The sequence below is a fragment of the Salmo salar genome, chromosome ssa19 (assembly GCF_905237065.1).
Source record: "Salmo salar chromosome ssa19, Ssal_v3.1, whole genome shotgun sequence".
In the NCBI taxonomy this organism is placed as follows: Eukaryota; Metazoa; Chordata; class Actinopteri; order Salmoniformes; family Salmonidae; genus Salmo; species Salmo salar.
In genome coordinates, this window is record NC_059460.1 from 46,881,868 (window position 1) to 46,893,880 (window position 12,013).

Below are 12,013 nucleotides of genomic sequence, written 5' to 3' on the forward strand. Positions count from 1 at the left end.
CACTCGGGCCAGCACCTGATCCGCCTTCTGTTTTCTCTGTATCACAGCAGGAGACAGGACTGGAAGAGTAGCCACTCCCCCTTCATGCTGAAGGATGCTGGCAGAATACTGGGCTAATTGGAATTTGCGCACTGGCACACTCGCATCCCACTCCAGACAGGATTCCAAAACTGCTTTCACTCCTTCAGAAGAGACTTGAGCCAGGATCTCACCACCTTGGATATTGACTGACAGTTTGAATGCGTCCTGGATGGACTCTGAAGTCACATACTCTGGGATCTCACTTGCCTTCCTAGCTCCAACGAACGGCTGTCGACTAAGCAGGTCTGCTGGGACATTCTGGGGCCCGGGGATGTACTTCAAGTCAAAGTCGAAGGGGGCCAGTTTAGAGACCCACCGCTGCTCACAGGCATCTAGCTTTGGTTTCGTCATTATATATGTCAGGGGGTTGTTATCTGTTAGGACTGTGAAACTATTCCCCTTCAGCCAATGGGTGAACTTATCACACACAGCCCACTTAAGAGCGAAGAACTCTAATCTGTGTGCTGGGTAACTGGACTGGGACCTCGACAGAGTCTTGCTTGCAAAAGCTACTGGTCTGGGCCTACTCTCACCCTCAAATGTCTGGCTAAGTACTGCACCTAAGCCATCCATTGATGCATCTGTTGATAGGAGAAATGGTTTGTTAACCTGTTGGGTCTAGGGGGCAGCATTTGCACGTCTGGATAAAAAAAATGTACCCGATTTAATCTGGTTACTAATCCTACCCAGTAACTAGAATATGCATATACTTATTATATATGGATAGAAAACACTCTAAAGTTTCCAAAACTGTTTGAATGGTGTCTGTGAGTATAACAGAACTCATTTGGCAGGCAAAACCCTGAGACATTTTCTGACAGGAAGTGGATACCTGATGTGTTGTATTGACTTTAAACCTATCCCATTGAAAAACACAGGGGTTTAGGAATATTTTGGCACTTCCTATTGCTTCCACTAGATGTCACCAGCCTTTACAAAGTGTTTTGAGTCTTCTGGAGGGAGATCTGACCGAACAAGAGCCATGGAACGGTGATGTCCCATTAGACACCTGGCGCGCTAGTTCATGTTGGGTACCCTCGTTCCAATACGTTATAAAAGAGTATGCATTCGTCCACCTTGAATATTATTCATGTTCTGGTTAAAAAGGCCCTAATGATTTATGCTATACAACGTTTGACATGTTTGAACGAACGGAAATATATTTTTTCCCCTCGTTCATGACGAGAAGTCCGGCTGGCTTACATCATGTGCTAACGAGACGGAGATTTTTGGACATAAATGATGAGCTTTTTTGAACAAAACTACATTCGTTATGGACCTGTGATACCTGGAAGTGACATCTGATGAAGAGAATCAAAGGTAATGGATTATTTACATAGTATTTTCGATTTTAGATCTCCCCAACATGACGTCTAGTCTGTATCGCAACGCGTATTTTTCTGGGCGCAGTGCTCAGATTATTGCAAAGTGTGATTTCCCAGTAAGGTTATTTTTAAATCTGGCAAGTTGATTGCGTTCAAGAGATGTAAATCTATAATCCTTTAAATGACAATATAATATTTTACCAATGTTTTCTAATTTTAATTATTTAATTTCTGACGCTGACTTGACTGCCGGTTATTGGAGGGAAACGATTTCCTCAACATCAATGCCATAGTAAAACGCTGTTTTTGTATATAAATATGAACTTGATAGAACTAAAAATGCATGCATTGTCTAACATAATGTCCTAGGAGTGTCATCTGATGGAGATTGTAAAAGGTTAGTGCATCATTTTAGCTGGTTTTATGGTTTTGGTGACCCTGTCTTTGACTTGACAAAACATTACACACAACTCTTGTAAATGTACTGTCCTAACATACTCTAAATTTATGCTTTCGCCGTAAAACCTTTTTGAAATCGTAAAACGTGGTTAGATTAAGGAGATGTTTATCTTTGAAATGGTGTAACATAGTTGTATTTTTGAAAAATTTGAATTTTGACATTTATTTGGATTCAAATTTGCCGCTCTTGAAATGCACCTGCTGTTGATGGAGTGCACCACGGGTGGCACGCTAGCGTCCCACCTAGCCCCAAGAGGTTAAGGTCTGGGTGAGCCAGCACGGCTGTTTGGGAGACAGCAGCTTTTAGCTTCTCCAGCGCCTCCCCACATTCAGAAGTCCAGTCTTCAGGTTTCAGACGTTTATGGGCCATGCCATGAGGTTTTCCTTTTTCTCCTTTCCTGTCTTTTCTACTTTTCTGTCCTGCAATCAGACGAAACAGTGGTTTGGCTTAACCTGAGAAACTCGCAATGAAGTGGGAATAATAGTTTGCCATACCAAGAAATGATCTGACCTTGGTGGGTGAAGGTGTTTTCCCATCATTTTCCATCAGGTCAGCTGCTGTGATGTCGTTGATTGCAGACACTTTTCCTGGGTCGGTTGCAATGCCCTCTGCCGTGACGATATGGCCTAGAAACTTGACAGATTTTCTGAGGAGGTAACATTTTTTTTTGCGCTAGCTTCAGGTTGTGTTCCGTAAGGCGGGAGAACACCATTTCGAGACGGTCCAGGGCTTCCTGCTCAGTCTTCCCGAAAACCAGGAGATCATCCAAGTAGCACAGGAGGGACAAGTAGTTCTGGTCGCCGAAGATCGAGGTCATCATTCTGGCGAATGTTGCTGGGCTGTTACATAACCCCTGAGCCATTCTGTTGTACTCAAATAAACCTGTGGGTGTTGTGCACGCTGTGTACTTGCGGTCATCTTCATGTATGGGGATGTTGTAGAATCCCGAAGTCAAATCCATAGTACTGAAGAAGCAGTTCCCCCCTAAAGCAGCGAGAGCATCGGCTTGATGGGGCAATGGGTATGCATTTTTCTCTGTCCTCTGGTTCAACCATCTGAAATCAGTGCAAATTCTCAACTCTCCTGACGGCTTCCAAACCAGGACAAGGGGGAGGCCTACTCACTACTGGACTTTCGGATGATGCCCCGCTCCTTCATTTCCTCCAGCGTCTGTCTCAGTTTCTGGTAGTCGGATGGAGAGACCCTCCTGTACGGCAGCCGGAAAGGCTTTTCATCTTTGAGTCGGATATGGTGGATGACGTTCTTCGCTTCTCCACAGTCAAGTTGGTCCCTGGAGAAGATGCCTTCATACTGAGCAATAAGGTCCACTAGTTTTCCTTTCCACATGTCAGACACTTCACAGGACTCTATGTCAACTTCTTTTAAGCCCAACTCTTCCAACTTTTGTAGATACTCTTTCTTTGCCCTTTTTCCACTAACTGAACATTCTTCCCCAGCTTGGGTGACATTCTGAAGGGCAGACTGGACCTTACTGGGGTTCTCAGCATGGCTGGCATAGAGCTCTAGGTCTTCTAGGGCTAGGCATGGGTGTACATCGGCCAACTTGGTGTTACGGCGGAGAATAATAGGGTGGTCCAACATGTTGATCACTTTCATGGGGACCCACTTGTCACCCCTCAAAGGACATACAGTGCGTCCTACTAGGACATTTCTTGGTGCAGATCGTGCTGTAGTGGCCTCTATGACTACAGTACTACCGACTGATAGCGGCACCTTTTCTTTCAGTTTTCCCCAGACCAAATGTTCATGTTGGGGCATGAGAGTCACACTCTGCTTGAGCATTACAGTTCCCACTTTGTCTGGTATTTTGTCACCGTGCCAACGGTTCACGTTGGCTAGCATGCTGAGTAAAAGTCCATGTGAATCTCCTTTGGCAGGTTTGGAGAGGCTGTCCCAATACCAATTTGTTTTCTTAACCTGTTGCATTATGTGTTTTATGGCGTTCGATCCAACTATCATGTCATCTGTCTGTCCAGGTACAACTAAAACAGATACTGCCATCTTGCAATCTAAAAGATCAATGTTCAAGTCATATTCATACTTAGGCTGTGCCTGGTTGCCCCCACAGCCTACAATAACTACTTGAGTTGGCTTTCTAGACTCTGGTTTTATCACATTACATCTCAGAAGTGTGTCTTCAGCTGACTCACTTAACCTCTCTGGGCTAGGTGGCACCAAATCGTCCCACCTACGTAACAGCCAGTGTAATCCCGTGGCGCGTTATTCAATAACCTAAAAAATGCAAAAACTTAAATTTTTCAAACATATGACTATTTTACACCATTTTAAAGACAAGACTCTCGTTAATCTAACCACACTGTCCGATTTCAAAAAGGCTTTACAACGAAAGCAAAACATTAGATTATGTCAGCAGAGTACCCAGACAGAAATAATCAGACACCCATTTTTCAAGCTAGCATATAATGTCACATAAACCCAAACCACAGCTAAATGCAGCACTAACCTTTGATGATCTTCATCAGATGACAACCCTAGGACATTATGTTATACAATACATGCATGTTTTGTTCAATCAAGTTCATATTTATATCAAAAACCAGCTTTTTACATTAGCATGTGACTAGCATGTGACTAGCATTCCCACCGAACACTGCCGGTGAATTTACTAAATTACTCAAGATAAACGTTCACAAAAAGCATAACAATTATTTTAAGAATTATAGATAGAGAACTCCTCTATGCACTCGATATGTCCGATTTTAAAATAGCTTTTCGGTGAAAGCACATTTTGCAATATTCTCAGTAGATAGCCCGGCATCACAGGGCTAGCTATTTAGACACCCAGCAAGTTTAGCACTCACCAATGTCAGCTTTACTATAAGAAAAATGTTATTACCTTTGCTGTCTTCGTCAGAATGCACTCCCAGGACTTCTACTTCAATAACAAATGTTGGTTTGGTTCAAAATAATCCATAGTTATATCCAAACAGCGGCGTTTTGTTCGTGCGTTCAAGACACTATCCGAAAGGGTAAATAAGGGTGACGAGCATGGCGCAATTCTAAATATTCCATTACCGTACTTCGAAGCATGTCAACCGCTGTTTAAAATAAATTTTTATGCCATTTTTCTCATAAAAAAGCGATAATATTCCGACCGGGAATCTGCGTTTAGGTAAACAGACGAAAGAAAATAAAGCATTCGGTCGACTCGGGCACGCGCCTAAGCCCATAGTACTCTGATCGGCCACTTGCCAAAAGCGATAATGTGTTTCAGCCAGAGGCTGCCTCGATATCGTTCAGCTTTTTCCCGGGCTCTGAGAGCCTATGGGAGCCATAGGAAGTGTCACGTTAGAGCAAAGATCCTAAGTCTTCAATAAAAACAGCCTAGATGAAACACATCTTGTCAGACAGGCCACTTCCTGCATGGAATCTTCTCAGGTTTTGGCCTGCCATTTGAGTTCTGTTATACTCACAGACACCATTCAAACAGTTTTAGAAACTTTAGGGTGTTTTCTATCCAAAGCCAATAATTATATGCATATTCTAGTTACTGGGCAGGAGTAGTAACCAGATTAAATTGGGTACGTTTTTTATCCGGCCGTGTCAATACTGCCCCCTAGCCCTAACAGGTTAACGTGCAGGTCATAGACCCACTATCTATCAGAGCTTGAAGTTCTACAATTTCTTGCACCATTACTGGAACATAGAAAAGACTGTCATTACTCTCTATTTTTGGATAAATCACCTCGGTTTTCATTGTGTTTCCAGTCCTTATATCTGTAGTGTTCTGTGGAGGTGTAACATGTTCGCCCACATCGCCCCCCTCTTGGAGTGAGCATGTTAGTTTAAAGCGGGGCCAGGGGGAGCCTCGGCAGTTGCCTCTCCAACTTGTTTTCTTGCTGGACATTCAAAGCCTCTGTGGCCTGTCCTGTGACACTTGAAACATAACCCCTCCTTAAAGCAGTGTGACTGAGTTGAATGGTCTGAGGCCTTACAAATTCTACAGGGACCAGCAGCAGTAGTAGTTTGTGGCGTTCTGGCTGAAGTTCTCCTTTGATTTTGTTCCTGGGTTGACAGGAGCTTTTCCAGGAGAGAAATCACTTTGTTCAATGGAGCCTGATCACTGTTAGCGGGTGTGGCTGAATTATTTTGACCGACTGCTTGTTGTTGAGTCATACACCAAGCGTCGGGGGTCATCACAACTTCTACCTTGGCAGTACTTTGCGCCCTGTGTCTGGCTTATTGTTTGTCTCTGTGATGGCTGTCAATCACTGCCTGCAAATCTCCAACGGTCCAATTTTCAATAGGCCTGCACCTAAGAGCGGCATATAGTGCCGGATCAGGGCAGTGCTTAACAAACATCATGGTCACCTCGTGACCTGGATCATCCACTCTTTTTCCCTGTCTTTGCAAGCACTCATTGGCAAGGTCAATTGCTTTGTTCAGTCTAACCCAATAATCCAAGCAGCTCTCTGACTGTCTTGGTAAGGTTTCATAGAAGTATCCTAATGGGATTGTGGATGAGATTGCCTCTCCAAAGTGCTGCCTCAAGATATTGTATATGGCTTCAGGATCTCTGCTTATGTTAACAAGAGGGTTTCCACGGAGCCCAATTCTGACTATGTCTTTAGCCCGCCTCATCAGTCTGTCCTGTATTTCTTGCCCCTGTTCTGATATACTGCATCCCTTCTTTTTCAAGTAAGCTTGCAAAAGTTCTTGCCATTCAGTCACTGTGCACCGGTCTGTGCTATCACCCCGGAAGTGGGGTGGTTCTCTGACGTCTGACTTCAGAATTAGGTTGACCTTTGACCAATCAGGTATTTCTACTATTGGTTGGGGAGGGGAAGTGCTTGGACCAGCCCCTGCTAGACTAGCGGCAACTTGATTACCTATTTCACTGCCCAGTTGTTTGACTAACTCTGCTAGGGCTTGCAATTGGGTTCGGTATTCATTTTCACCCCCTATGGCCTTCTGGGACTCTTCACTGTCATCGTTGCCTGGTTGGCTACTGCTAACATGCTCTGGTTGGTAACTACTGACACTTGGCACTCTAGTGTCGACTGCTGGGTATCTAAGAGGACTGGCTCTAGCACTATGTTCCCCCATACTGGCCAACTGAGCCCCCCGCCCCACCCCAGTGGCCATACCTTGTGGACCTCTCACAGTAACACCAACCGGAGAAACATGTACATTGTTATCACCAACACCTGATATGTCTTCTCTCTCCTGTTCTGTAATCTCACACAACTGAGATATATGCAACATATTGTCCAAAGTTCACCTTGCCCTCAAATGTTTTAAACGTGTGATGTCAATCCAGTTCTGTGTAGGGGTCCCCCGGCGATCTGCTGCAGCTGATCTGTTGATCCGGGTCACGGCACCAATCTGTAGCGGGTTTCTTATGCACCACAGGAGAACCAAGAAATGAAGAGCGACACCACGGCTGTCTTTAAGGCTTTTATGTTGATCTGCAATAGTATTGTGAAAAGACAGGACAGGAACACATCAGTCTCCAATGCACCACCTGACAAGTTGTTCTTTCTCTCTCAGTGTTTTCTCAGACTCTCACAATCACACTCATACATAAAGCCATAATGTATAGTATAAAATAATAACCAATCCTTAATACAAAGAATGTATAATCTTAATTCTTAGACAATAGAACCATACCTGCAATAGTATTGTGAAAAGACAGGACAGGAACACATCAGTCTCCAATGCACCACCTGACAAGTTGTTCTACACAGGAGCATGAAGAAAGGTAAAACACATATCCTGTCTCACATCCCCAATACATTGCTAGGTGCTTTCAGTGTTGATAGTAGCAAAATACAACAACTCATGTACAAAACCACTGCAACACAAACAAGTTACAACGTAAAATCGCCTTAGAGGGCAAAAACTACATCCCCCATAATGCAACACCATCACTAGTCGGCAGCTCAGCTAGCCGTCTGCATCACAGAAAGAAAGTCATGCTAGCTAGCAACACTTTTAGCACTCTGTAACTATATTAATAACAACAATAAAACTCTGAAAGTTATGTGTTTCGATAGTCTCACATTCCCTTATAACAATATCTACAGCATTAAACTTGGGACGTTTTATTTATTTCACGTTACGGACTTCTACAAAGGAGTAATCTGCAACCCGTACCTTTCTCTCTCAGTGTTTTCTCAGACTGAGGAGAGCGGGAGCTATGGGTAGTACCAGGGTGTTAGTAGGTGACGTAAGCACCCAGATAAAATAAAATACATTTAATGAAACAAAACCTGAAGATGTTAACATCATTCAGCTACTGTAGCTGCCTACCTAACATCAACAGGCATCACCAGTAGCGCAACAATTAAAATTAGAAACCAAAAGTAAAGTTCCTGGCGATCTGACTCCCCCCTTCTGTCTGAACTTGGAATATTCCTGTTCGCGGGCTTTGGCCACTGACCCTCAACCTGATTGTTCTGTTCTGCGTTGTGTACTATTCTAATAATTTGAAGTTTGCTGGAATAACCATTTTAACTCTACTACACTGGGAAATTTTCTTGTTACTTACAACCTCATGCTAATCACATTAGCCCACGTTAGCTCAATGGTTCCGTGGAATGGACACCGATCCCAAAGACATTTTAAAATTGACGCCTGATGAAGACCTAAGGGTGAAAACGCTGTCCTAATAAAATCACCTGGGAACATGAGCAGCAGTGTGCAGAATTTAGCTTTTTATTTTTCCTATAATGGTACATATATCTTTATTCAAAGGCTTATATACCACTTTAATCATTCTAATGATGGCATGCACAAAATGAATCAAGTTTATATATCCGATAAAAGCAGTAAATATTAAAACATAGATTATATACAAAAGCAAGAGTTAGCTGTAACCAAATTACGATGACTAAATTGTTTTGGTGGAATCACATGTATTGCAATATTGCGTGATGACCATTCTGAGGGCATTCTCCCAGAGGACAAGTACAACGTGTCTTTAAAATGAAGATGGTCTTGACCAAGGCAAACTCTCTCACTGTTTACCGCTAGATGGAGCTCACAGCGCATGTACGTACCTGCACTTCTGGGGAATGTGAAGATAACATCCTGTACAAGTGTGTGTGTGTGTGTGTGTGTGTGTGTGTGTGTGTGTGTGTGTGTGTGTGTGTGTGTGTGTGTGTGTGTGTGTGTGTGTGTGTGTTTAATAATCAGGGTGAGAACCTCAACAAAGCAATACAATTGCTTGTTATCTTGTCTGTCTTTTGGGAAATTGAATGATTGAACTTCCAGAGCTGTCTCTCTGCACATCTCTGGGGTTATTCTCTCTTGTTTATTCACGTTTTAATGTGAAAACTTTACTCATTGTTTGATATTAGCTGTTTGCTTGTGATTGGGCTGGTGTTGAGTCGAGGCTGTGACACACCTCCTCCCCTCTCTCTCTCTCTTTCTCTCTCTGTCTTTTCCTCTTTCTCTCTTTCTTACTCCATCTCTTTCTCTCATTTTACATTTTAGCCATTTAGCAGACCCTCTTATCCAGAGTGACTTACAATTACGTCTCCTCTCTCCCCTCTTTCGCTCTCCATCCTCTCTCTCTCTCTCTCTCTCTCTCTCTCTCTCTCTCTCTCTCTCTCTCTCTCTCTCTCTCTCTCTCTCTCTCTCTCTCTCTCTCTCTCTCTCTTATTCTCTCTCTCTCTCTCCATCCTCTCTCTCTCCATCCTCTCTCTCTCTCCATCCTCTCTCTCCATCCTCTCTCTCTCCATCCTCTCTCTCTCTCTCTCTCCATCCTCTCTCTCTCTCTCTCTCCATCCTCTCGCTCTCTCTCCATCCTCTCTCTCTCCTTCCACCAGCTTTCCCTCTTTTTCTCTCCTTCCCTCCCTCCATCTCTCTTTAATGACTACTTGTATTGTTTCTGTCCTGCTCTAGGCGTCCTGATGCTAGCTGGGATATGTCTGTTAATCTCCTACAGCCTTATTACACCCAGATCTACTTTAATATTTCATGGGGTGAAATGAGGCCCATGGAATTAGATACTGGTAGTTTGGGCTGGGTGGCGGTCAGGGTCCAGCTGTAGCATCCTCATTTACAAACACACACACTAGTGAAAGCACACACACACACATACACACACACACACACACACACACACACACACACACACACACACACACACACACACACACACACACACACACACAGGTCCAAGGTTATATGGTCTATGTGTGTGTGCTGTGGTGTTGACCACGTTGGACTTAAGCATGTGCCCAGTGATTTAAACTCCAACCCCAGCCAGTTTATCATGGTTAAAGTTCAGTAACATCCACAGTTCTTAACCTGTTACTGAAAACCAGTAGTGATAGTGACAGGCACAGAATGAGGCATAGGAGGGAGACAGCTGCCCTGCCACCCGCCTGTCGTGTTAGTAAACAGTGCACGCACACAAACAAACAAACACACACACATACACACAGCTTTGGCTGAGGTGTGAATATTCACCTAGACATAGGAAGTGTGCAATAAACTCAAATGCAGTCTTCCTCTTGGCACAGAAAGACTGAAGTTCAGAGCTCGGAGATGGTACATTTAATAATGAGTAGTACATTTCGCATCACTGACTCCAATCTGAGAACTCCAATTTGAGAATTGTTTAATTATTCCGTTTGGCAAATGAATCCATTAAAAGTTCCTGCACAACAGAAACAACAAAATGTATTACATTGGTATTTTATTGAGCAGCATTTGTAATTACTGTTCTAATTATTGTCTGAAGTAACTAAAGCATCTTTAATGGTACACAGAGACAATACCATCTCTAAACAGACAATATCATCTCTAGTGGAACACAGAGACAATACCATCTCTATACAGACAATACCATCTCTATACAGGCAATACCATCTCTAGTGGAATACAGAGACAATACCATCTCTATACAGACAATACCATCTCTATACAGGCAATACCATCTCTAGTGGTACACAGAGACAATACCATCTCTATACAGACAATACCATCTCTATACAGACAATACCATCTCTATACAGACAATACCATCTCTATACAGACAATACCATCTCTATACAGGCAATACCATCTCTAGTGGAATACAGAGACAATACCATCTCTATACAGGCAATACCATCTCTATACAGGCAATACCATCTCTAGTGGAATACAGAGACAATACCATCTCTATACAGACAATACCATCTCTATACAGACAATACCATCTCTATACAGGCAATACCATCTCTAGTGGTACACAGAGACAATACCATCTCTATACAGGCAATACCATCTCTATACAGGCAATACCATCTCTAGTGGTACACAGAGACAATACCATCTCTATACAGACAATACCATCTCTATACAGACAATACCATCTCTATACAGACAATACCATCTCTAGTGGAACACAGAGACAATACCATCTCTATACAGACAATACCATCTCTAGTGGTACACAGAGACAATACCATCTCTATACAGACAATACCATCTCTATACAGACAATACCATCTCTAGTGGAACACAGAGACAATACCATCTCTATACAGACAATACCATCTCTAGTGGTAAACAGAGACAATACCATCTCTATACAGACAATACCATCTCTAGTGGTACACAGAGACAATAAAATCTCTATACAGACAATACCATCTCTAGTGGTAAACAGAGACAATACCATCTCTATACAGACAATACCATCTCTATTGGTAAACCGAGACAATACCATCTCTATACAGACAATACCATCTCTAGTGGTAAACAGAGACAATACCATCTCTATACAGACAATACCATCTCTAGTGGTAAACAGAGACAATACCATCTCTATACAGACAATACCATCTCTATACAGACAATACCATCTCTAGTGGTACACAGAGACAATACCATCTCTATACAGAGACAATACCATCTCAACAAAGAGACAATACCATCTCTATACAGAGACAATACCATCTCTACACAGAGACAATACCATCTCTACACAGAGACAATACCATCTCTACACAGAGACAATACCATCTTTACACAGAGACAATACCATCTCTTCACAGAGACAATACCATCTCTACACAGAGACAATACCATCTCTACACAGAGACAATACCATCTCTACACAGAGACAATACCATCTCTACACAGAGACAATACCATCTCTACACAGAGA

At 42.9% G+C, this 12,013-nt stretch overlaps 1 protein-coding gene across 1 annotated transcript; it reads right to left on the reverse strand.

Moving 5' to 3' along the window:
- Positions 1-2,052: 2,052 nt before the first annotated feature.
- On the reverse strand, positions 2,053-7,312 carry LOC106594974 (uncharacterized). The gene is made up of 2 exons (XM_014186360.2): positions 5,484-7,312; positions 2,053-4,042 (listed from the first exon to the last, which is right to left on the reverse strand). The coding sequence occupies exons 1-2, from the start codon at positions 5,753-5,755 to the stop codon at positions 2,983-2,985; spliced, it is 1,332 nt and encodes a 443-aa protein (XP_014041835.2). The 5' UTR covers positions 5,756-7,312; the 3' UTR covers positions 2,053-2,982.
- Positions 7,313-12,013: the final 4,701 nt, after the last annotated feature.